General features: G+C 44.8%; 1 protein-coding gene across 1 annotated transcript in view; it reads left to right on the top strand.

Moving 5' to 3' along the window:
* The window catches only part of VPS53 (VPS53 subunit of GARP complex), a 123,964-nt gene that overhangs the window by 44,501 nt on the left and 52,877 nt on the right, over positions 1-26,586 (top strand). Inside the window, exons 8-12 of the mRNA XM_032616739.1 lie at positions 3,941-4,019; positions 6,603-6,746; positions 7,577-7,719; positions 11,442-11,583; positions 21,915-22,016. Of these exons, the coding sequence (XP_032472630.1) occupies positions 3,941-4,019; positions 6,603-6,746; positions 7,577-7,719; positions 11,442-11,583; positions 21,915-22,016 (610 nt within the window). The remainder of the gene's footprint in view (positions 1-3,940; positions 4,020-6,602; positions 6,747-7,576; positions 7,720-11,441; positions 11,584-21,914; positions 22,017-26,586) is intronic.

Genomic DNA, 26,586 nt, shown 5'->3' with positions numbered 1-26,586 from the left:
GGCAGGAGAGTTACGTCCTGCGCACTGCTTCGGGCTCTCTAACTTAATAGCTTGCTGTCTGTAAACTGTGGAAGTCATACAAAGGGTTGTGTTCTGAAATCTTTGCCTGTACATTTGACATATGGAGTTCATAGGCTTTGATTTGAATATAGCTGTTTCTTCCAACTACCCTTCTGGAAAATGCTTAAACGTTAATGTAGCGTTGAAGGAAAGATTTTTTTTCTTTAATGTCATCTTTACATTTCAGAGCCTCTGGCTTAAGAATATCCATGAAAGCAAATGTGTCTAGTAATTAGTCAGTATTTCCTGAGGAAGAATGGAAGATTCTTGCATTCTCTTGAAACCCATGAAACCGTTGAACTGAAACATATTTTTCAGGGCTATTTCTAACCTCTTATACATGACAGGTACTTGGCAGGTTGAGGGGATCACATGGCTTAGTGATCAAAGAAACTAAAGTGGAGAATGAAAAGGGCTGGCTAATCAAGTACACTTCAATAAAATTTGAAAAAAAAAAAGAAAGAAAAGGCCTGGCTAGCTGTGTGACTATGACAGAAAGAACTTAAGTTTCAAAAGAAGGTATAAGGGTTGTACTTGATGATCTCAAAGCATCCCACTGAGTCACTCTAAGATTCTGGGTTGAGATTCTGTCTGTTTGGAGATGGAGCGTCTGACTAATCTGACTGACTAACCATTCTGTCTGGCACTCCGTATGTTGAGAGGTCACTTTATTGCGAATCATAGAGGGTATTTTCTTTAGGACTGTCATTCACAAGGTATTGGAAGCATCAGGGTTATTTTATCCATAAATGTCTAAGTGGTATTCATAGTTTGCTGTCCCTCTGCTGCCACCCCTTATGAAATCTGACAGCACATTTAGGGAATGGCGCCCTTGAACAACCCTTGGTCACAGGGCGTGGAGGATGCTAGGAGGCGGTTGGTTCACCTTCATTTCCGGGCAGCACAGGGAATCTTTCATCTCCTAAGAGTGGTCAGCACTGAGTTGTCACCACCCAACCAGGCCGAGCTTATTTGGATGCCAGGAGGAATTGTTATTTCCCTTCTTCTCTAGTAGTGGTAGATTGATTTTCATAACGATGACTAGGAAGTCTTGGTAGCTGAACTCACACATATGCTCCGCTAACAGAGTCTGTTGCTGCATCTCTTCCCAGTAGGAACTTACTTTTCATCTTTGGAAGAGGAAGGAGTATAAAGGCGTGAGACCGAAGCTGTGTTCTTTTAAGTATGTTGACATCTTTCTAGGATCCCGCTCAGGCAACTGATTGTAAAGACTGCTCTTCACATCTTACCCTGAAAGTACACGGATCATGGTTTGGGTTTATAGGTACCATCGTTATTGTCAGTAAGGGAAATGGTTTCTCTTTCATCTGAGTCACTGGTAGATACTTCAGGAACTATGCTTGGGAAGATATTATTATAATAATTATTATTATTATTCTGCTCCAACATTAATTAAACATCCGACTTCCAGTCATCTGTAAAGATGGATGCCATTGCCAGCTAGCGCTGTAAGACGGGTGTGGTAGAATAGTCAGGATTGGAGCGGATACTGAAAGGCATCTAGTCCAGGCCTCCATCCCCACCCTCTGATTTCACAACCATTCTTAGTCGTGGCCCACATAGGGGAAATGGCTTAATTAGGATTACACATAGCTCACCAGTGGCACAGCTAAGTCTAGACTTTCTCAAGAGGTGACCTTGGGAATGGACTGAAGAAGAAGGCAAGGGGGTCTGCAAATCACAGCCTCGTACTTCTGTATTTATCATAGGCTTTGGTTGTCTTTTCAGGCACCCAATCTCTTTTCTTTTTTTTAATGGATTTTATTGAAGTATAGTTGATTTACAATGTTGTGTTAATTTTTGCTGTACAGTAAAGTGATTCAGTTATACATGTATATACATTCTTTTTCATATTCTTTTCCATTATGGTTTATCACAGGATACTGAATATAGTTCTGTGTGCTATACAGTAGGACCTTGTTGTTTATCCAGTCTATATATTGGGTTGGCCAAAAAGTTCATAAGATCTTATGGAAAAATGTGGACGAACTTACCCAATATAATAGTTTGCATCTGCTAATCCCGAACTCCCAATCCATCCCTCCCCGACACTTCCTCCCCCTTGGCAACCATAAGTCTGTGCTCTATGTCTTTGAGTCTGTTTCTGTTTCATAGATAAGTTCATTTGTGTCATTTTGGATTCCACATATACGTGTTAGCATATGGTTTTTGTCTTTCTCCTTCTCACTTACTTCACTTAGTGTGATCACCTCTAGGTCCATCCGTGTTACCTCAGGCACCCCAATTTCAAATCTGGTTAAGAATATGGAGTTAGGGGATGGTGGGCTGGGTAGGGTGACAGAGGCAGAGCCGGGACCATCTTTACCACTGAAGTGCTCAGGGGCCCTGGCGGGGCTGGAGCTCCCCCTCCAGGAATGATCCTGTGGCTTAGGAGGGAACCTGTGCTGTCTGTGCGCTGCCAAGGGGAGAGGAGGAACAGAGGGGCCTGAGGCTCTGGAAGCTCCGTCTTGTGACCTGGCACCAGGGCAGTCTGTCTCCTGGCCCGTTATGTGGAATCATAAGACCTTGGAGGCAACGGTTTAACAAAAGCGTGTTCTCTTCTGTCCTGTCAGAGCTCACACTCAAGGAATGTTTCCTGTGGTCCACTGGGCAACTGTAGGTGGATGGCCCTGATTCTGCCTTGGGGGCTCCTCCGGTGATAGCCTTAACTCTGTCATTTCTAACCCCCTCGGAAGGTGACTAAAGAGGCTGCAAACCCACCTATAAGAGTGGTTTTAAAAGTTTTGGAGATGGTGGAAAAACCCTGGAAAGTATTTGGAATAAGGCATAATTATAACTATGCCATAGAAAAACCAAACTGTTTTGGGTCCTGACTATCCCCTCATTAAAAAAAAAAAATCTGAGTACGTCGCCAGACACTGCCTAGTAGCCAAAGAAATTGTGGTTTTGAGCTGTTCGCTATTTCTAGAAACTTCATAAAGTTAATTCCAAAGTAACAGGGTGGAGACCAAAAAAGGAAGAACGTTATTTTACGGTGCTTTTAGCAAAGATAAAATATTTGCCGCAGGCTCAGGGCCGTCCAGCTCTGAGGATGGCTGGTGGGAGGCATCCAGTTCCTGGGGCTGGTGGAGGACAAGCTCCTCACAGGAGGCTGACCCGTAGCTCCTTTCCCCTCCCAGCTGCTCTCCTTCCTCCTCTTTCCTCTCAGCGGACAAGTATTCCTTGAGCTCCTTGCTTCCATACAAACCACCGTGTTCAGAACCGACTTCCCTGTTCTAACTCATGCTCAGGATAACTCAGTTTTCATCCTCACAGTCTTCTGAGAGAACTTAAATCTTCATTCAGTGGCCTTCACCCTCAATTAGCAGTTCATTTTATCATTTGGATTTTTTTTACTTTAGAAAACATGCTTTTTGTTCTCTTGTTGAAACTTGGGATCCTGCTATTAGTTTGCGGGTTGAAAAAACAGCGACTCTGAAGCACTGTGGAGCCCTCCTCCCATCCTGTACTCCATGGAGCTGGAGAGTAGTTATACCAGTAACCCGAAATGGATTTATATGTGATTTGGGCATTATTATATAGCACTTTCCTGCAGCATAACTACCCCCTAATGACATTTTGTAAAGATTAACATATACTACCTCACGACGGGTGAGAGGTGGCCCAGGAGAACTTTGGGATGTGGAAAATCCGTAGTGAGCATGAATCCGATGCCTGCGTCCTGGTCATAAACCTGCTGCTAACTAGTGTGTGACCTCTCTTATCTAGCCACCCCTCCCCCCTGCCTGGATGATCCCTAAAGACTTCAACAGTTCTAACCCCTACGGATCTGTGCATAATTACTTACGGACATTTGGAAATTTATACCAGGCAATGATATGTTCTCTTTTCCCTACAGAGTGAAGGCTGCCCAGACCGAGTTAGGACAGCAAATCCTGGCCGATTTCGAAGAAGCATTTCCTTCCCAGGGTACCAAGGTATTGTTTTGCATTTTCCCTTCAGTCTTTGGACCTTATCACCATGTGTGCCTGGCGCACACTCACTGTAGTTACTGTTCATTTGCCGCTCCAGAAGCGTTTGCCAGCAGCCAGAACGTCTGTTGGCTAGAGGTTCAGGGTAATGAGACCATCCTTGATTTTAAATATCCCAAAGCAACAATTGATTCCCCATCTGTGTCCTCCCAGCATCAAAAAGTGAGGATTTGTTTCAGTTTAATTTAATGTGTGTCAAACCCAAGATATCTGCCTGGTAAATTCCTTCTTTTTCTCATGGCTATGTTTTAAAAAAATAATAATAATAATTTTTTTTTCAAGCCACAGTGTTTTTTAGGATCGTTACATAACTTTTTGGTTTCAGTTTGGTGAAGAGACAACTGGGAGGAACGTCCCCAGGCTTATGTAACTCTTGGAGTGACACAGTTAGGAGGCTGGCTTTTAAGGATCCTGTTCTTTGGGATTAATCCCTTTAGCTCTCACTGGTAGCATAGCTGTTTGTGTTGTGTCTGCAAAGCCCACGGTATTTCACTTGTGAGCTATTGGTTGCACTTCTCATGTAACAAGCCTTGCCTCACTTGGCCATCACCGTGCTGGGGTCACTGCCGGGGTAACTGCCTTCAGCTCCATCCTGCAAATTATAGCAGACATAATCTTAATGCTTTGCATGTGTTGGGGAGAGAAGAACCCTCAGAAGCCTTTTCCCCCCTCTATCATTTGAGCTATTTCAGGAGAAAGAACTGTGCAGCGTAGAAGTGACCCAAAGCACACGCCGGCAAGCAGCACTTGGTGGGTGGAGATGGGGGATATATGTTCATTCACCGAGCCAAGGAACGTTTCCTGGATCTGCTCTATAATTCAGTAACTGCAAATATCGTAATCGTTTTTCTTTGCGCCTCATAAAAGAAACTTAGGACGTAGGTGGGGGTAGCAGCCCCAGCTTCGTAGATTACCTTCTACAGGAAACCTGCCTCCGATTTTAATGTCATATATTCTGGCTGACTTCTAGCAATCAGGTATTTTATGTGTAAAGCACGTTCCTTTGCGGACTTCATCTTCCTTATTCATTTGCTGTAAGTGTGGGGAGTGGATATTGGAAAGCTGTCCTGTAAAAAGGGGTTGTACAGTCTTCACAAATTACAAACACTAGCCTCTTCTTAGTCCAGGGCCTGCTATACTATACTCTGCTGTTCACCCTGGTTTTAAGAAGTTTCAGAAAAATGTGGATGAAACCCAGCTTTATCATTTAGAAAAAAATAATGTTGACCTACATTATATCTTTTTCTCAGACCCCACGAGGCAGATGAGGTGAAAAATGGTTTTCTTTAACAACTTGCTTCCCTTTTCTCTGTCTGGGCGACTTTTTTTAAAGAGTTTTCTTTTTTCCTTCTGAATGACTATTGACTTCTCTTAAAGGCCTTGTGTTACTATTACTATTGCACAAATGGAAATCAAGATTTTTTTTTTAATTACCCAAAGGTTACCTATTAGGTCCTTTTTAAATGAAAAAATCTGAACCCATGAGCCCATAGGTTTTGGCTTTCGTGACTTCTCTGTCAGATCAAACATTTTCATCTAGAAGCCAGAGTTGAGCAGTCAGGGTGCTCAGTGAATGACAGAACAGCCACTCAGCATGGAGCAAGTCAGAATTTTAACAATTTAGCTCTCGGGCAGCTTAGGTAACACTTAGGAAACTCTTGAACTTCAATTGAGGTGGATAAATTGGACAGAATTGACAAAAAAAGAAGTCATAAAGATTTGGAAGACCCTTAATCATCACCTAGTTAAAGTCCATTATTTTTTTCACTTATATTTCAGATGAGTGTCAATAATTGTGCCAAAGCTATGTGGCTATTTAGCCAAGCCAAGAGCAGATGCCAAGTGTTCTTTTCGCTATAGCCCACTCAGCCAGCCATGTTCATTCAGTGAGTTACTATAAAGAAAGGGTCAGCGAGTCTGAGTTGCCTTCAGTAATACAAAGGCCTTCCCACCATGATGTATCAATACAGCCCCTTGATAGTTACTTCTACTGTTTTTTTTCAGGTCAAGGGGCCAGTATCATAATGTTTTACCTTTGGCTACCTGTCTTCATGGTTGACTATCAGTGGGACAAGGCTGGTGGTTTAGAACCTGGATTTAGGTTTTAAATGGCAGCACACTGTTTGGCACAAATATAGCACCTTAGGAACAGGAATCCAAGGTTAGAATCAGGGGAAATTGGCATGCGTGGAGTGAGACTGGTATCATTCTGATTTTTAAGGCTCTTAAGCAAGGTGACTTCAGTTCAGATCGCAGGAGTCTCTAACGTCATTGCTGGCCCTGTTTCTAAAATGTCTCATTGCTGATTCATGGAGTAGCTTTTATACTGGCTACTGCAGACTAGCTTAATGATTCTTTCGTCAAGGAACAAGTAACTAAAATATCCATCCACAGCACAAGAATGAGTGTCAGGGGAGTGGAAGTAATAATAACATCATGAGTAGAACAAGAAGCAGCAGCTGTCAGAGGCCATAAGATTTAAAGGTCATTTCTGGCTTTTGAACTGGTGTGTGTTGTTTGTTTTACCAGAGGCCAGGAGGACCCAGCAATGTCCTACGAGATGCTTGTCTGGTTGCTAATATTTTGGACCCCAGAGTCAAGCAGGAAATCATCAAAAAGTTTATTAAACAGCATCTGTCAGAGTATCTAGTACTTTTTCAAGAAAACCAAGATGTAAGTATTGACCAAAGGAGATCAGATGTTACATTTGAATTTATTAGTTTATTTTAAAATTTATTTTGTTTTTGGCTGCATTGGGTCTTTGTTGTTGCATGTGGGCTTTCTCTAGTTGCGGCTATCGGGGGCTACTCTTCGTTGCGGTGCGCGGGCTTCTCACTGCGGTGGCTTCTCTTGTTGCGGAGCATAGGCTCTAGGCTCTCGGGCTTCAGTAGTTGTGGCTTGCAGGCTCAGTGGTTGTGGCACGCAGGCTCTAGAGTGCAGGCTTAGTAGTTGTGGCGCACGGGCTTAGTTGCTCCGCAGCATGTGGGATTTTCCCGGACCAGGGATTGAACCCGTGTCCCCTGCATTGGCAGGCAGATTCTTAACCACTGCGCCACCAGGGAAGCCCTGTTACGTTTGAATTTTATTGAAAATTGATTGCTCTCAAGTCTGTGATTTATATTTTATTAGTGTTACTGTCTTAAAATGTTGATTGTTGGACCATGAATCCTAGGGGCTGACTGTACAGTTCAGCAATTCTTAACCATTTTGGGGTCACTGACCCTTTGGAGAAATTAATGAGAGCTACAGATCTTCTCCCCAAAAATACGCCTATGCATAAAACTTTGCATACAGTTTCAGGAAGTTTGTAGAACCCTGAAGCCCAATCATAGACCCCAGGTTAAGAACCTCTGGATCAAGTGAAAAAAAAAAGTAGCCTAGACTCTGAAACCGTGAGAAATTGGTTTTGTTTTTCTTGGTTCTTCTATGTTTTTGCTTATTTCCTTGAACTGTCGATACTACTTCTAAGCAGTGGGGTGGATTTTGTTCCCTGCCTCCCCAAGGTTGCCTGGCTGGACAAAATTGACCGGCGGTATGCCTGGATCAAGCGCCAGCTTGTGGACTACGAGGAGAAATACGGCCGGATGTTCCCGCGAGAGTGGTACATGGCGGAGAGGATTGCAGTAGAATTTTGCCACGTCACAAGGTAGATGCCAACTCTCTACTGGTTTTGGTGTTGGTTGAAATCAGTTGAAACCAGTTGATTGAAAACAATCCCCCAGTCCCTTCAGGCTCCGTGTTGCCTTGCGGATTTGGTACTACTCCCACCTTTTTTGGTTTGTTTGTTTGAAAGTCGTCATTTTAATGAGAATGTCTTCACCTGTGCTGGACTCCCCTCAGAGAACTCCTTTCCTTTTGAAAGTCAGATTTTATATACCCAAAACCAAGTCCCAAACTCCAGCTGTAGCTATATCCCACCTTCTCCAACTTTAGAGTTCCAGCCCTAGAGGAGAGAACATTATGTGAAGGCAAGGTAAACACTTGATAAGGAGACATGGAAAAGGTTACATGAGAAGCCCTGGGCCAGTAGATTGTAGCCAGAGCACTTGTATTTGTGTTTGTTTTGCTTTAAGAGTAAAATATACCCAACACAGCAGCTATGTCTGCTCTTATCTTTGCTCTAGGACTTTCCTATAGCCTCGCCCTTGCCTTGAACAGCCTGCCTTCTTAATCAACTAAAAGTTCATCAACCAGATTTCCCTGTAGTGGTTCAGTGCCCCACATTTTCCCACGTGTCTGTATCACCTATATCAATGTGCAGTGAGAATACATCCATCGTTGTTCTGCTTTTTTTTTTTTTTAATAAATTTATTTGTTTACCTATTTATTTATGGCTGCACTGGGTCTTTGTTGCTGCATGCGGGCTTTCTTTGGTTGGGTCGAGCGGGGACTACTGTTCATTGCGGTGCACAGGCTTCTCATTGCGGTGTCTTCTCTTGTTGCGGAGCACGGGTTCTAGGCACATGGGCTTCAGTAGTTGTGGCATGCAGGCTCTAGAGCTCAGGCTCAGTAGTTGTGGTGCGTGGGCTTAGTTGCTCCGCAGCATGTGGGATCTTCCCGGACCAGGGCTCAAACCCTGTGTCCCCTGCATTGACAGGTGGATTCTTAACCACTGTGCCACCAGGGAAGCCCCAGTTCTGCTTTTCTACTTGCTGGGTAGGTGGTTCCAGAGGGACAGGGGCAATATCTACTTCAGTGACACAGTAGGCACTCAGGAAATAGTTGTTGAGAACATTTCCCACCCCTAATGCAGTGTTTGTAGTCTTTGGATAGTTAATGTTATTGGCATCTGAGTGTTCTAAGCATTTTAAAGACCTTCTCTCATTCATCCTGTCTTCACTTTCAATGAGTGTAGCCCAGGGCCAGATAGTCTTCTCTTTTTTAAAAAAAATTTTGTTTGTTTGTTTGTTTATTTTTGGTTGTGTTGGGTCATTGTTGTTGCCCACCGGCTTTCTCTAGTTTTGGCGAGCAAGGGCTGCTCTTTGTTGCGGTGCGCGGCCTTCTCATTGCCGTGACTTCTCTTGTTGTGGAGCATGGGCTCTAGGCGCGCGGGCTTCAGTAGTTGTGGCACATGGGCTCATTGGTTGTGGCTCGCGGGCTCTAGAGCGCAGGCTCAGTAGTTGTGGCGCACGGGCTTAGTTGCTCTGTGGCATGTGGGATCTTCCCAGATCAGAGCTCAAACCCGTGTCCCCTGCATTGGCAGGTGGATTCTTAACGACTGCGTCACCAGCTAAGTCCCAGATAATCTCTTTATATCAAAGAATTAAAGCCCAAGAAGTATAGATCAACATATCCATTGACAAAGCTAGAGTCAAAAGTTTTTATTCTTTCCTTGCAGCTTTACCACAACAGTGGTGGGAACGGGCTTTTATTGGTTATGTAGTCCCTTCTAATAGTGCACAATTACATTAACTCCAAGTTACTTAATTTATTTTTTTATTTTTTATAAATTTATTTATTTTATTTTTGGCCATGTTGGGTCTTCATTGCTGCGTGTGGGCTTTCTCTAGTTGCGGCGAGCAGGGGCTACTCTTTGTTGCGGTGCGCGGGCTTCTCATTGCGGTGGCTTCTCTTGTTGCGGAGCACGGCCTCTAGGCACGCGGGCTTCAGTAGTTGTGGCACACGGGCTCTAGAGCGCAGGCTCGGTAGTTGTGGCACACGGGCTTAGTTGCTCCGCAGCATGTGGGATCTTCCTGGACCAGGGCTCCAGCCCGTGTCCCCTGCATTGGCAGGCGGATTCTTAACCACTGCGCCACCAGGGAAGCCCCAAGTTAATTTATTTATTAATTTATTTTTTTTAAATAGTTATTTATTTATTTAGGGTGCATCAAGTCTTAGTTGCCTCATGTGGCATGCGGACTTCTTAGTTGTGACATGCATGCGGGATCTAGTTCCGTGACCAGGGATCGAACCCAGGCTCCCTGTGTTGGGAGTGCTGAGTCTTACCTACTGGACCATCAGGGAAGTCCCAACTCCAAGTTAATTTTTTAAAAAGTCCCATATCTAAGCATAACTGAACCACCTTAGAGTAATTCATGGTAGTCATCTCTCTTAAAATCATAGGTACAGTCAAGTTGTATGCTTTAAGGGCACATTGTGGGGGGGTGGGGATTTCTTAAGGGATATTGGCTTTTTTTTTTTTTTTTAATAGGCTTTATTATTTTAGAGTAGATTTAGGTTCACAGCTAAATTGAGAGGAAGATACAGAGATTTCCCATACACCCCCTGCTGCCCCATCCCTCTAGATAGCCTCCCCCATTATCAACATCCCCAACCAGAGCGTACCCTGAGTTACAATCGCTGAACCTACACTGACACATCATTACCAAGCAGAGTCTGTAGTTTACATTAGGGTTCACCCTTGGTGCTGTACATTCTTTCTGGTGGTGGTTTTCAGAAGCACATTTGCCACTGGATTTAGATAACCTTTTTGTACTGATTCAAGGTTGATTGTGGTTATGACTTTCTAAGTCCTGATTAGCAAAGAAAGAGTGAATTCCTTGAGAAACTGATAAATAATTCGCTTTAGCCTCCAGTTCAGTGACTTGCAAAATTCATTTTCTGTGAAAAATGAAGTCCGCAGGAGGCTGGGAGTACCCAAAAGCCAGCACATCTGCTGCTATTGCACCAGCTATGGCAGTGTTGCTGCCAAGCTTTCATTATTCGAATTTTGGCTAAAATCCTACAGATACATAATTGTTAAATAAATTCAGAGACTCTTTATTTGGTTTTTGTCACTTATTTATGAGGAAGGATGACCCATAGCTCAGTACTTACTAAGAACTCTTGTGTGACTGCTCCCTTACCACTTAACATTCCGAGACGGGACACTTGAGTGTCACGTAAGCTTCACAGGCAGGAACCACCCAGATGTGTACATGTCACTTTTCACATGGGGATTCCCGTCTCTCACGTCTCTTTTCAGGGCTCCTGCTATCTGGTGGAAGAGGTGATTATTGAGCTCTCTGGAAGAGGGAGGGCTTTGTAATTCAGTACTTAATGACTTGTGAAATTATATAGAATATATGCATTTTTATAAAATACTGAGTAAATGCTTCATATATATTATTAACAAGTTATTGAAAGATAATTATTATTATTAAAGATAAAAATTGTAGTACCCATGTAAACAAATTGATGTCCATAATCCTTGAGTTTTTTTTTTTTGACTCGTGGATAATTTCATCTTAAAATTGTTACTTAGGATATGTATTTCTATTCCCTGAGCATTAAACTTAGTTAGTGATAGATGTCAGGTTTTGAAATGACCACATACTTTTTCTTTATAATATACGCTAAAGCCACCTACTGTGTCTTATCTTGAATGATCAGTTTGTGTGACAACGTTCCTGTATCTTTAATTTGAAGGACAGAACTGGCCAAGATCATGTGCACCAGAGCTAAGGAAATTGAAGTGAAATTGCTTCTCTTTGCTATTCAGAGAACGACTAACTTTGAGGGGTTTCTTGCAAAACGCTTCTCCGGGTGTACCCTGACAGATGGAACTCTGGTAAGATGGTCCTAAGGGAGACTGGACCAGGAAATCAGTAGCCTGGGTGGGTGGGCTTCACTTCAGTCTCTCACACTGTGGTGGTTCCATCCATTGGCTCAAGTGCTTAATCCCCCATCCCAGGGATTTTGCTGAATTTGTGCAAATAGTCATACAGAATACTCTGTGTGGGTTTATTGTTTGTCTGTTATGCAGTACTTCATGTTTCTAGAATGTCCTGTCATCATTTTGTCTAAGGATAGGCCCCATTTTAAAGACTAGTAATTCTGTGAGTCATAGAGGCCGCACTTATTCGGTCACAAATACCTCATTACATTATCAACTCTTGAGTTTTATTACAATTAGGATATGTTTAGAGGAAATGTGCCAAGAAAGAGGTGAACTGCAGCCTTAAAAGCAGAAAACGTTGGCGATTTCTACAATGTTCATCATTGAAGAATAGTTAAATAAAATATGGTAAATTCATGCTGTGGAATAGGTATAGCAGTTTGAAAGTGGTAGAATGGGGGATAGATCTAGATGTGCTGTCATAGAAAGAAAACGTCTCACATATATTAGGTGCAAAATGGAAGCTGCAGCCCAGTATATATGGTATAATTCCATTTGTGTGAGAAGCATGTTTATATATGTAAATAGGTAAGAAAAAGGTCTGGAAATGATAACAGTGGATGGATGTCTCTGGGGAAAGGAAATTGGAGTGAGACTAGGTAGAGAAGCAAAGAATTTTTTTTTCATTTTATTCTGGTAATTTGTTTGAATTTTTCTTATAAAAATGCATTTATATACTTTTTAAACTTTGCTTTTAAATAGTCTAACAACGTTATTTTTCAATTTTTTTTAAATGAGGGAGATGGCCCAGTGACTTCCAAACTTTCTCCCCCTCGCCTCCCCCCTCCCCTCCCCCCTCGCCTCCCCCCTCCCCTCCCCCCTCTCCCCCTCCTCTCCCCCTCCTCCCCCTCTTCCTCCTCATTCCTTTTTAAAAAAAATAATAAATTTATTTATTTGTTTATTTATTTATTTATTTATGGCTGTGTTGGGTCTTTGTTTCTGTGCGAGGGGCTTTCTCTAGTTGCTGCGAGCAGGGGCCACTCTTCATTGCGGTACACGGGCCTCTCACTGTCGCGGCCTCTCTTGTTGTGGAGCACGGGCTCCAGACGCATAGGCTCAGTAGTTGTGGCTCATGGGCCTAGTTGCTCTGCAGCATGTGGGATCCTCCCAGACCAGGGCTCAAACCCGTGTCCCCTGCATTGGCAGGCAGATTCTCAACCACTGCGCCACCAGGGAAGCCCTCATTCCTTTTTTAATTGAAGTATAGTTGATTTACAGTGTTGTGTTAGCTTCAGGTGTACAGCAAAGTGAGTCATTTATACGTATATGTATTCTTTTTCAGATTCTTTTCCATTATAGCTTATTACAAGATATTGAATATAGTTTTCTGTGCTATACAGTAGGTCCTTGTTGTTTATTTTATATATAGTAGTGTATATCTGTTAATCCCGTATTCCTAATTTATCCCTCTCCCTCTCTTTCGCCTTTGGTAACCATAAGTTTATTTTCAATGTCTGTGAGTCTAAACTCTTTCTTCTAACAAACTGTAACGTGGGATCCACACAGAATAAGAGCTCACAGTTTGGGAACCTCCACTGTGTATCTCACGCTGTGCCAGGTGCGTTTGCCTGCAGTCCATCACTTTGCTTCATCAACTGTAGGAAATACGCATTTGAAACTTACTCGAGGTCACACAGCTAATAGGCACATATAGAAAACTGAGCTATTGTGCTTGAAGCAGGGGCAAGGCAGATATTGGGCCTAGAGCGCCTTTCTGTTGCTCACCCGTCACCTCTACTTTCTCTGGCCCCCACCCTGCCAGTCATGAAATCCTGGAACCTCACTGGAATCCCCCCTTTGCCTCCCCCAAAGCCCTGCCCCAGAGCAGGCACGTAAGGAGCTGGTCCCTCAGGGCAGGGGGCTGAAGCGTGGTGATGGCAGCGCTTAGTTTAAGGCAAGACCATAAAACCCTGTCCACTCAGGGCCACGCGTGACCGCATTAAAATAAAATGCGGGGACCACAAAGCACGCTTTCCATAGTTAACAAATAAAACTATATACATATACAGATATATGGACGCTCCTCTGCTTGTTAACTCATGTTCAAAATGGATTTCTTCTTATTAACAAGGAAAAGAAAAATAGTACATGAGACAAATGAAAGTGCCCTTAAAGAAAATGCAAATCCCCAAAGGCAGCAGGTCCCACAGATGCTATGGAAAGAAGCTTGTGTCTCTCCTGAGAAGTATTGGGTTGACTGCAGCACCCCCCCCCCCCCCCACCGACGTCCTCACGCTGGGGCTCCTCTCCTCCCTGCCCGAGCTGTGCTTTTGGCCTGGCTTCCAGCAGAGACTCGTGTGGCTCTGGTTCAGCCCTCCAGGGATCTGCCTGGGGACCAGGCGGTTTGAGCAGTGAGCACAGGCCCCAGCTGGGTGTGCCGCCTGCATCACACGGCTCCCCGCCGGGCAGGGTGGGTAGTGCACGGGGTTGGGCTCCGGGAGCCAGTAGTCCAGCTCACTGTTCAGGAAATGTGTCCCGTGAAAAGTGCTTGAATAACAGCACTCCTAAACACCTGTTTTGAGCCATTCCTCCCTTCCTTTGGCTGGGCCCTTCTTCCCAGTGATTTTGGTTTTACATTTTGGGAGCTCAAATGTCGCAGGGGAACGAATGGCCGGCCCTGTGGTACCTGATGACCAGGAGACCTTGTAAACTCGGGGCTGTACTGGGACACGTCAGGTCTCACCTGTGCTAGGAAATGCCCCAAAGGTCAAAAGAGCTGGAGTAATGTGGGCTGGGAAGGCCCCCTCTACACCAGGTGGGGACACTGTGCAGGGTAACCACGTAGAGACCATGAAAAACAGGCAGGAGCTGAAAGTAAGTTTGCAAAGACAGCGCTTTTTCTGTGGAAAACTGGTATAGGAATGTCAAAGCAGCAGTTGGTCAGCTGTTAACCAACTTCTGTCTGAGGGAGGAGAGGGCTGGAGGCACCTGTTCTTTGGGGCAGCCCAGCCCCTCCACTCTCACCCGCTGCCAGGGCCACACTCCTGGGCTGCAGCCTTCCGTCTCCTGGGGGTGCTGCGCTCTGCGGTGCCGCTCATGGTCGCTAGGAGCCCCTGAACCTTTCCCACCAATCCCTTCCTTTCTGGACTTCTGGTTTTGAAATTTTCTGGCATAATCGATTTACAGAGATGTCCTCCAGTTGCTCAGCTGTTGCTTGCCTCTCCTATAAAGTTTGCAGAGTTTCAGGTTACAGATCCTTGGCCAGGAAATCCTGCTGGGCCAGGAGCTTTTCATTCATCCCTCCAGCTGGTCAGCTGTCTTCTGCACAGACTTCTCCAAGTCACTCAACGTCTTTAAGTCAGCTCTTCCCTCAGACTGTTCTTTGTCACAGTTATCGTGACCTGGTGATCATTCTGCATTTTCCAAGTCCCGACCATGGCTGCTCCATAGCCGGTGAGGATTTTCCCTTAAAGATTAGTTTCTAGAAAGGCAACAGAACTCCTCTGGCCTCTTCCACAAGGCAGGCCAGGTCTTGGAGAATTGGTTCACTGCAGCCCTGCTGTGGGGAGGTGTGAACGCTGTGCTTCTCACTGTCGGTGATGTTCACTCTGACCCTGGTCCTGCCAGCACCTTGCTGTGGGCAGTTGGGGCCACACCTTCATCAGTAGCCCGTAAGCCTCAGCGTCAGGGACCCCGATGGATTTAGTCATGACCACTGACCATGCTCCCAACAGACAGTGTTGGGAAGAGGCTGGCCTGGCCTGGGCCAGGAGGGCCACCTGGCCTGATGGCCACGCTAGCTGCTGGATACCGCACCTGAAGACTGGCTGCCCCTTGTCTCCTCCCCGTCGTGCCTTGATCCCAGGATATACCTTTTGGAAAATCTTTTGTGGTCACCATTTTGTTTCAGGGTATCAGAACTACAAAATGAACCAGAGTATATCATAATACCCTTTAACATATGCCAAATTTCATAGAAAGTTAGCAAATTCCTTGGAAGATTATAGAGCAGATAAGAAAGAAGTCAGCCAAGGAGCCAAGTTGACCAGAGACCCTCCCAGGCCTGTGCCCTTCCCCCTCTTCACTTTATCACTCAGGTCCTTTTAAGACCCTTGGTGACTGATTGACAGTCAAACAGTGAGGGTGAGCTTGAGAGGGGACAGGCTCACCTGCAAAGACCTTCCTAACTGATCCATGTGATGCACCATCTTTTGCTCTTTTTTTGACAGATGCTATTTGACATCTGTTAGAGATCTAGACTGAAAGAGCCTTAAGGACAGGGTTTGTTTTGTTTTTTACTATTCCAGCCCCAACAAGCTTATAACACCCTGTGCTTCACTGTTACTGGAAGAAGGGAGTTGCCAAGCCTTCTAACTAATTGCCTAAACTCCTGACCCTTTAGGAGGGATTTAAAATAGTCTGTAAATTAAGGGACTTCCCTGGCAGTCCAGTGGTTAGGGCTCCACGCTTCCAGTGCAGGGAGCATGGGTTTGATCCCTGGTTGGGGAACTAAGATCCCACATGCTGTGCTGCACGGCCAAAAAAAAAATGTCTGTAAATTAAAATGCCTTGAAATTAAAAGCAAATGTCTAGGTATGATTTAACTATGCCCACGTGCATTATTAGGGACTCGACGATTAGATTTAAGGTTAAACATTATATTCAGCCTCTATGAAAGCACTGAAGTGAAAATCACCTTAAAATGGTGAATTTTATGTTAATTATATCACAATTTTAAAATACCAGGGGTTTTAGAAAATATTGTCCGAGTTTAGTTATAAATCATCTTCGTGTTTCAGGTAATTTGTTTACCAAAAAGAGAGACGGGGGGAGAGTAATACATGCTTGTTAAAGCTCAAATAAATTCTAAAAGAACAATCTCTTCTTTCTCGATTACTCTAAATCCCTCTCCCCAGAGATGTGCACTGTTTAACAACTTGGGGTATAATTTGAGACTCTTCCAAGCATACACGTGCACACGCACGCACACACACACACACACACACACACTGGGTTTTTTTGTTTGTTTTACAAGAAAACAGACAGTGTTGCCCATGTATCTGAAGAGGACTTTATTTAGTGCTTCTCATTTGATCAGCATTTATCCACAAGTGTTTTTCAAGCTCCGTCTTGGTGCAGGGCCTTGGGAAAAGATGAAAAATTGAATCAGACAGGTGCTTATGTTCTATTAGGAGAAAGAAACCTATGCATAACTGTCACAACATAAGATATGAACATGGTGGTACCAAGAACAAAAGAGGGGTTCCAGTGATGTTAAACCAGGTGCAAATAGTCCTGTACTTACCGTCCTATCAACTGAAGCCTCCAAACCATCTCTTTAAGAACAGATCAGGAACTGGGCTGGAGTAAAGTGTTTATGGAATGAGAAATGCAGAAATTGTGGAACTTTCACCTCATAATGAAAGCTCTCTCCTCCAGAGAAAGGAAATAGATTCATCTTAAATTTCAGAATTCCTTCTTTGATAATTTGAAGTGTCCAGCTAGGCCTCAGACAGGCATGTGTGCAGGCAGACCCAGATATGGATGTACTACTGACTAAAGCCTGACCATCTCTTCCCAACAGTAAATTAGACAGCTTGGCTGGCCTGTGGCCCTTGTGGTTCTGAAGGTGGGTGTGGGGAGTCCCATGGGATTTAATTAGTAGGCATTAACTTGCCGAATGAAGAATTTTTCCTTCCTGTATGGACTTGAAATCAACTGTCATCATAGCAAAAGGAATGAATCCTTTTAAAATTGGAAAGTCGGTCATTTCTCGGCAAATTTTTGGTTTCACTTAGCAGCCCCAGAGCTCATGGACTATGTCATTTGAGTTCTTTCAAATCTAAACCTAACCTTGTAATTCTCTGTGGGCTCTGACAGCCACAGAGCAGGAATGAGAAGCATGGTCTGGTTGGCTCCGCCCGAGGGGCCCTTACACAGAAGGCTGAATTGTGCCGGCGATGGCTCCCTGCAAAGGCTTGTTCTTTTATCACAGCAAATCAATCTGAGCAGTAACATGGCCCCCTAAATAGCAGGAGTCTATGTCCACCCCTCAGGGTTTTATAATATAACATTTGCCAGTAAGATGGTGGTACAGGCGTTCCTCTGAGGCCTTCGTTGGAGACTAGGGGAGAAGGATGAAGCCTTGTAATTTGATGGGTGCATTGCTTTCATTTCCTGGAGAGCTCCCAAAGAGACGGTATAGTAGGGACAGGATCTCACTTGTGATTAAAAAGAATTCTTTCTGTGAGTCTTCGAAGTCCTGTGCTCCCCGCTCTTTCCCTCCGGAGAGTTGCTTCACCGAGAGAGGCACAGCCACGGTTCTGCCTTCATGACTTGCCCACCCCGATTAAACACTAACGACAGCCCCCATGTGCTGAGCTTCCCCTACGAGCCGACCGTTGTGTGAAGCTGCTCTATAGACATAGTCATGCTTTGCGTGTGTTACCTCATTAATTCTCATGACAGCTCCGTGCGGCGGGTGTTGATATCCCTTCACGTTGCAGCTAGAAGGACTGAAGCGTGGAGAAGTTAAGCCACATAGCCAAGTGGTAGAGCCTGGGCGCGAACCCAGCCCCGTCCCTCAGTCAGTGGTTGCACCAGCCACACAGTTGCTCGGGCCAGAAAGCGCACGACTCTCGATTCCTTTCTTTTCTTCCTCCTCACATCCACTCTCTCACCAAGTCCTCTTGACTCTCTCTCCTAAAGATGCCCCAGGTCTGGCCACTTTTTTCCATCTCCACAACTCTAGCTTAGCCCACTCCCACATCAGCCCCACCTGGCACGCTGCAGCAGCCTCTTCACACTCTAAAACTGGATCCTACCGCTGCCCTGTTTAAAACCCCCAGTGACTGCCCAGTTGCCCTGAGAAGAAAACCTAACCTTTCCCACGGTCCACGACAGGCTGTGTGATTGGGTCCTGGCTGCCCCGCCCCCTCACCCTGTCCTACTTTCATTCCAGCCTTTGCATGGGATCCCCCTGGTGAGAATGCTCTTCTCCAGATCTTTGCCCGGCTGGCTCCTTCTCCTCATTCAAGTCTCTGCTCAAAAATCCACTCCTCACAGGGGCCCTCTCGGATCACCATATGAAGAAGCCCTTCCCCAGCCTCACCCACAGCCCAGCCCAGTTCCCACATTGTATTTTCATCACAGTGCCTCCCTTCTTTATCTTGCTCACTGCTGCATCTCCGGTGCCTAAGAGTGTGCCCGGAGCTGAGCAGATGCTCAGCACATGACTATGGAATGGATGGCGTCACATGCTGGTCCCTTTGCCTAGAAAGCCCCGGCCATCCCGTGCCTCTCCCACACTGAACTGTGGAGCATCCTTCAGTTCTGGCTCAAACGTCGTTTCCTCAGGGAAGTTTTCTGTGACCCTCTGTTGCATCCTTTCGTCACCTTTGCTTTTCCTGCAAATAATCACATATGCTTGTGTGATTATTTGGTTAGAGTCTGTCTCTCCCACCTGACTGTAAGCTCCTTGAGGGCAGAGGGTGGTCCACCTTGCTCCCTGCTGTCCTCGTCGTGCCCAGCACATCCCTTTGTTGAATGGGTGAATGGAGGAGTGAATCCCTTTTCTGGTATCAGCTTGGTCCCCGGTTGGAATTTGTGTGCCTGAAATGAACAAGAAGTTCCTGAGTGCCCCTGACTCCCTGGTAATCTCATCAGTATGTGACTAGAGAGAGACTGCGGGAATAGGAAAGGCACCTTTCGTTTTGGGAATCTCCTGACCCGGTGACACCAACGAGTAGCCCACATTATACTGCCTGAAACGTTGCTCTGCTTTTTCAGTGTTGCCTTTTATGTTTCCTTCTTAGGACGTATGTCCACCCACTGGATACCCCACCGGTGAGCATGGAGCCCAGGAACACCCTCAGTCCACTTCACCAATGTCCCCTTTTTGTCATATTTCCAGTAACACATTGTTTTTAAAATGAGGCCCACCTGTATATAATTGTGAGACGTTATTATCAACCCTGGTAGACCTAGCAATAGATGAGGAGCCTTCGGTTCAGAAATTCATATCCTGTTTCTGTGGCTGAGTGATTCTGAACAAAGCTTTTCACTTCAGTTGCTGGCTTGCTCTTTACACCTCCAAAGGACTGAAAGACTCAGAATCATAGCGCTTCAGCTCATCAGTCCGATCCCCAAACCCACTGCTGAGCCAGTGGGATCAGGAATCCAGTGCTACTAACTAATTTAACTTGTTGTTGAAGCTTAGATTCCCTTTCTCACCCTCACCCTAAAATACCAGCAACCCTCACAGAGACAACTAAAACTTAGAAATATGGCTTTCAAAGAAACATTTCTAAAAATATCCTAATTTTGAAAATGAATGTCAATTGCTTTACATTTATAAGGATTTTTTTTCCATATCAGGCAACGAAGCCATAGTTCGGAGTGTATACATTTGAAACGTTTGCTGTGTTCTTAGACCATATTGTTTCTCCAGAGGATACCACAAAAATCATTGTCCTACTACTGATTACCTAGAGCTAATACATTAATCACAGGGCTTTCTTCATACCCCAAGGCTCTGTCTAGCTACATAATAGCATCCAAGTGTTTGGGCCAAGAATTAAGTAGTTTACATGAATGTAAGTGGAATTGTCTTAAAGCCTAAACCAGACACAGGTGTGGTTTTTGTTTTTGTGTTTAAGTTTTATTTTTCTGGGTTGTTTGTTTGGTTCTTTTTTTCTTCTTCTTCTTCTTCCTTTCTTTCTTTTTCGGTAATATCTTCAGCTGATGTCCTGGCACTTGACAAAGTCATTCACACACTGTGGTCCATCTGCCTTCCCTCTTGGCGTAGGGATTAGTTCAAGCTGCTCCACTGATATATGCTCAAATGTCATAAGTACTTTTAGAAGCTCCTCTCTACCCAGCTTCTTGTCTCCAGAGAGTCATTTCTTTCCCCTTCCCCTCTTCCCCAGCACCAGCCAATCCCTTTTATCCTGCTTGTCCACTTAGTTCCCCTTCTGCTAGAACTCCCAGCTCCCTGGCATAAATAACATCCTGAGGTAGAATTTGTAAACAATTCCAAAGATCTGCCTCGATTCTGTTGTCACATTGGACTCATCATCGGTAATATGTATCATGTGCTTCTCCTAGGGTTTCACATGCTTTATCACATTTAATCACTCAAGTAGTCCTGTAACTCTATCCTCCTCATTCAGCAGATCGGGCCGCCGGGGCTCAGAGAAGCTAGGCGGTTTGGCCAGCGCAGCAGCGTTAGAGCTAAAAACCCACATCTCCTGCCTCCAGCTTTCCCGCTAGCCCAAGGTCCCACTCGATGACATCTTTTGAAAGAATGGTCGCATTCAGGAGCTGGGGAGTAACTTCTCTCAAGATTTTATTGTGGTTGTTGTAATGAGACTTATTTGGGAAGGGACTTCTCTCTATAATCTAGAACACAAAAGATTAGCTCTATAGTTTCTTTTTAAAAAAAAAAAATTTTTTTTTTGGTCTGTGTTGGATCTTCGTTGCTGCGCACAGGCTTTCTCTAGTTGCGGCGAGTGGGGGCTACTCTTCGTTGCAGTACGCAGGCTTCTCATTGCGGTGACTTCTCTTGTTGTGGAGCATGGGCTCTAGGCACGAGGGCTTCGGTAGTTGTGGCTCACGGGCTCTAGAGCACAGGCTCAGTAGTTGTGGCGCACGGGCTTATTTGCTCCACGGCATATGGGATCTTCCCGGACCAGGGCTCGAACCTGTGTCCCCTGCATTGGCAGGCGGATTCTTAACCATTGCACCACCAGGGGAGTCCTACAGTTTGTTCTTGAATTCAAACCCATCTGGCATTTTTACTCATTCATATTTATGAAGACCTATGACATGCCAGACACCAGAGATAGAAACAAGACATGTGATTCCTGCTGTCACAGAAGCTAGTGGGGAGAAGACAAATAAATGAGCAGTTGTGGTATTTTAGTAAATACCTGGGTAGGGGACATACCGGGTTGATGGGAGCGTGTGACTGGGACTTATAACCCAGACTTGACAGGTGAGAAAGGCTTCCCAAAAGAGGGGACTTCTGACTTGAAGACTGAAGGATGATGGAGAATTTTAGGCAGCTTGGGATTGGGGTTGGGTGGGCAGTAAGGTTTCAGGAAGAGGAAAAAGCACTGTGAAGGCCTGGAGGTAAGAATGTGGTCCAGGTTGTCTCAGTTTTTGCTCATGAGATCAGATTTCATGATGTAGCTGTTGGAGAGACTTGGAAAAAGCAGATCAGTGGGGAAAGCTACTGACCACCCTCAGAAAATACCTGTTTGTTTCTCACATCTAATCAACAGAAAAAACTCGAGTCTCCACTCGCATCCACCAATCCCTTCCTAGAAGATGAGCCAGCACCAGAGATGGAGGAACTGGCGATGGAAAAAGGAGACGTAGAGCAAGTAAGTCTGGTTTGCATTTCCCTGTGCAGCCTACCTAATGTTTGTTTCTGAAAATGGGTCTGCTTGCTCTAAATATGATCCCTTGGCTGTTGACTACATTCAGAGATTACAACCTTGGTGGTCTTTATAGAAGGCCTCGATCTGAAAGTGCATTTAGAAACCGGAGTGAAAGAGCAGCCCTTCCTGCCCCACCCCTTGGCTCCCGAACGGCACACGGGCCTTAGCAACACGGCCAAGCTTAATTAATTAGCCCATGTGGTGGGGCAGCAGAACTCTGCCCTGCCTCCTTCATCATCTCCCAAGCTTGTCAGCTTAGCTTTCCATTGTCCCCTGATCTGGTCTGGTGATGACATGAGTGGCTGAAAGATCCCGGGTGGAGTTAGCAACACCGTCAGCCAGGAGAGGTCTCCGCTCAGCATAAGCCGAGCACCTTAGTCTGGAAGCCGGTGGAGAGGCCTGGAAACACCATGGTGACCAATGGCATATTTGGAGAGTTACTTTTCAGAGCACACCAGCACTTTCATTTCCTTCAGCTTTTTCTGTCCAACTCTAAATTTCCTCTCCCTTCATCCCACAGAATGGTGTTTTTGTTTCACTGCCATTTTATGGTGAGAGAGCTTAGAGCAATAAATCAGGACTTTTCCTGTCTGGATTAGTGATCCTTCTTTTTAATTTTCTACACTTGGCTGCTAGAGGGTTATTTTATGGTATTGTTTTTGCTCCAGACATCACCGAAAGGGAGGCCTACTGGGAAGAGCAGCTCTGGGAAACCCGTAGCCACGCACTTTGCAGTTAACCCTGCATTCCTAGCATGGGGAGGGTAGGTGTACAATCCTGGCAGGAGCCAAGAGAGCAGAGTTTCCAGGAGCAGTTCTGAAGTGACGTCATCAAATGTGTCTGATCCATCGATTAAATAATTATAATAACATGGATGCCTCACATTTTCATGGTGCTTTATGGTTTAAAAGTCCTTTCCACGCTTCATTCCCTTTCATCCTCACAATGCCTGCCTTTCCTTTTATAGGATTTTATATGGGAGCTGCAGGTTAAGTGACTAGCCCAGGGTTACACAGTTTGAAAGTGGAGGAGCTGAGACCAGAAGCTAGGTCTAGAAGTCAGAGACTAGAATTCCTTTTCTGGCGTTCCTTCTATTACATCGGTGATGTCTCCCTGAAAAGTGGAGGACATAGAAATGCATCCCGTGAATAAAAGTGAATGGATAAAACTGAAGGGATACCTTGAGGCCGTATCCCAGAGATCTATGGGATTAGACGTAATTGATTTAAAGCCATCATATCAGCTAGGCTGGGAGAAAACAAAAGATTTCTTCTAACTAAAGAAATGCGTCTCTCACATTTTGGGAGGAAGGACTGGGGTGGGAAAGAAAACTCTGGGTGTGGAGCTCATCCTTCCCATGTATCCTCCACCCGCGCTTGGCACCTGCACCCTCTGAGCTGGCCGTGTGTAGCTGGGACATTTTCAGGGCCCTCATGTCTCCCCAGTACAAGTGGCTGCCATTGTCATGTCCAGAATTGTGTAGCTGAGCACTCAGATGGCTGCCGTGAAAAGTTATCCCTTTCGCTAGTCATCTCTGGATATTACTGAACTGGATTATGATAGCCCCCATCAGCTACAAAATCAGTTTTGCCAGGTAACATATGATCTTTCTTTCTTGTGGAACTTTTTACTCATCTTTTAAGCTTGAGGTTACTGTCTTAAAGACAAAGACCTGCTCATTCTAAGGACACAGAACACAGGTACACGGGGTAAAGCAGAGTCACGTGATGGGGAAGAGGCCAGACTCTGGTTTGCCATTAGCTGCCTGCATGACCTTAGGTAGGTTTTTACTCTCTCTAGACTTCCCTCGTTTCTCCATGTATAGAGAGAGCCAGTGGTTTTCCAGCTGTATTCCTTGGTGCCCTGTCAGATGTCACTGTGGGGAGTTGGGATGAGACCAGGGCCCCACGTCCCTCCAAATACGGCAGTTCTGTTTTGAGTCACTTTTTTCATGGACTTCCAGATAAAATTGCTTTTGGATCAGGGGTTCTAGGTGTGTTCAAAAAGAAAGTACTGAAAACCCCTGGACTAAATGATCCACCCACAGCTTCACGGGCTGTTACTTGTTAGTAATAAAACTTACACGTCAGTGACTAGTGACTCCTCAGCTGCCATCCCGACCTCCCACCACCTCCCCAGCACCTGTCCCACTTGTGGATGATGATGTGGGAGCTCAGGACCCCCCTTTTCCCAGCCTCTCGCTGGCTTCTGGAGCTGGGCGCACAGGAAGATGAGGAGCCGGGTGGGGCGCTCAGGGCAAGCCCACAGTGCACTAGCGGCAAGCTCGGCCAGAGGTGGCGGGAGGCCCCAGTAGTTGTCCTGGGTTACCCAACCCACTGCATCACTGCAGTTGGCAGACGGGTGGCCCTCGAGGTGAGGGTCGCTCCCTGCTCACCACTGCAGTTAGGCTCTGGAGAAGGGAGCGTGAACTTGAAAAGAGGTATTTAGTTTGAACGATCAGTTGCCAACATGTTCCTGATGATTCAAAACTGGCATCTGAAGAGGGACTGAGGGTACTCAGAGTATAAAAGGAAGAGAGAAGAAATAAGGAGTTTCTGGTTTTAAAATGTACCCTTCTGGTGATCCGGGCAGTTAGATTTAATCTGTTTACACTGGATAGTAATAAAAGGAAATGGGACCAGCTGCAGACCTCCTTACTGTGACAACAGTAACCTTTTATTATTCCATCGAACTCCAGGAGGACATGGCTTAAACATCTGCAGCTTTTGGACGGAACTCACACACTCCCGAATCCAGCCTGAGTGCTACTGCTAAATGACTTAGTGTATTCTTTAAGCTGAGAAGCAGCCCTTTGGGGAGCTGGACGGTACAAAGGGAGACACCAGTATGAGCCGAAATTCCAGCCCATTTCATCTAAATATGAGCACAGCTAGGAGGCAGCCAGAGGCAGGAGGCAGCCCTGTGGAAAAAAAGAAAACAGGAAACTTCAGGCAATCGCTCCCATTGTTCCCCTCTTGCTTCCAACTCACGTTGAAAACGCTGTAAGAGGACAGAGAGCCATGGCGACAGGGCCCTCCTCACTGCCAGGAGTGCCGTTAGCGGGCAGAGGCTGGGCGGAGCGGACTCCCCTGTGGGGACGGGGGTCGGGCCACCTGCACTGTCTGGTTGTGCGGCTTTCTGAGCCACATCCAGAGGGCTCTGTGGGGCCTCATCAAGCACGGGGCCTCTGGGAGACTGATCAAGATGAGTTTGTTGGAATATCATGTAGTCATTTTCCTCAATCATTAGAATCTGTGTTTATACTGAATGAGCTCTTCAGACTTATCCATACATTTTTATCATGTATCACTTTTGTACATACATAAAAAGGAAAATATAAGCAAAATAAATAGGTTAAGATATTCCCAAGACTTCTTCACATTCAGAGTCTAACTCTGCTGAACCACTTAAAAAAAAAAAACTTTTTATTTTGAAATAATTATAGACTCATAAGGAGTTGCACAGAGAGGTCCTGGGTACCCACCTCTCAGCTTCCCCCAGTGCTGATGGCTAACATAACTATAGTGCGTTATCAAAACCAGGACGTTGGCTCTAACCCCGTTTTCACTCGGGCGTGGATGTCTGTGTTTCCCCACGGTGTGGTCCTCTAGGTCATCCGGAGTGTTGGTGATATGCCGTTTCTCAGAATGTTCCACTACTGTACCTGGGATTATCTGCCACGTTTTTTATTGTTATTTTAAACTTTTTTTCTTTTTTAATAATGTCAAACTTAGGGAAAGTTTTAAGAATATTACAAGGAACTCTCAACTATCTTTCACTTGGGTTCACCAGTTGTTACTATTTTGCTACATTTACTTTTCCATTTCCTCCCCCCTCCTTCTCTCTCTCTCTCTCTTTCTCTCCCTCCCTCCCTCTCTCTCTTTCAGAACAAGTAAGTTTATAGGTATCACACCCTTTGCCTCTGAGTATTTCAGTATGTATTTCCTTTTTAGGAAATATATTCACTTAAGAAAGATTTTCACTTAAATTACCGCAGATCAAAATCAGAAAACTTAACATTAGTACAATACTATTATCTCATTTACACTTATATAAGTTTTATAATGTGATTCAAGAGTGATAAATTGAAACATTGTCAGTAGTTGGAAAAGTACACATAAATTAGTAGGTAAATAAAGGCAAATACAAAATACACATGTTGATTTAAAACATGACAACATTCTGTATTATATAAACTCCCATTTATAATTTCCAGAAGCTATCCTACAGATGTGTGAATATTTTTGTCAAGGGAAGAAAATATACATAAAGGGAATAATTATAATATTTATGAAGATTCTGTTTTAATTAATGAAAAGATATATGGCTATAGTGGCCATATTTTCCAGTTCTAAAATCAGGATATCTAATCCTACAGAAGTTATTCAGATTAAATCACATTTGTCTATTCATTTATCTGATCATCTTATTGAAAAGAATAGAATAATTTTTTTTAAAAGGTAACTGACTTGGAAAATGTAGAACAAATAGATAAGGACCATACCTTCACAAC

This window comes from Phocoena sinus, chromosome 20, assembly GCF_008692025.1.
Source record: "Phocoena sinus isolate mPhoSin1 chromosome 20, mPhoSin1.pri, whole genome shotgun sequence".
Lineage (NCBI taxonomy): Eukaryota > Metazoa > Chordata > Mammalia > Artiodactyla > Phocoenidae > Phocoena > Phocoena sinus.
The sequence above is the reverse complement of the archived record's forward strand: the minus strand, read 5'-3'. Positions and strand labels throughout refer to the sequence as shown.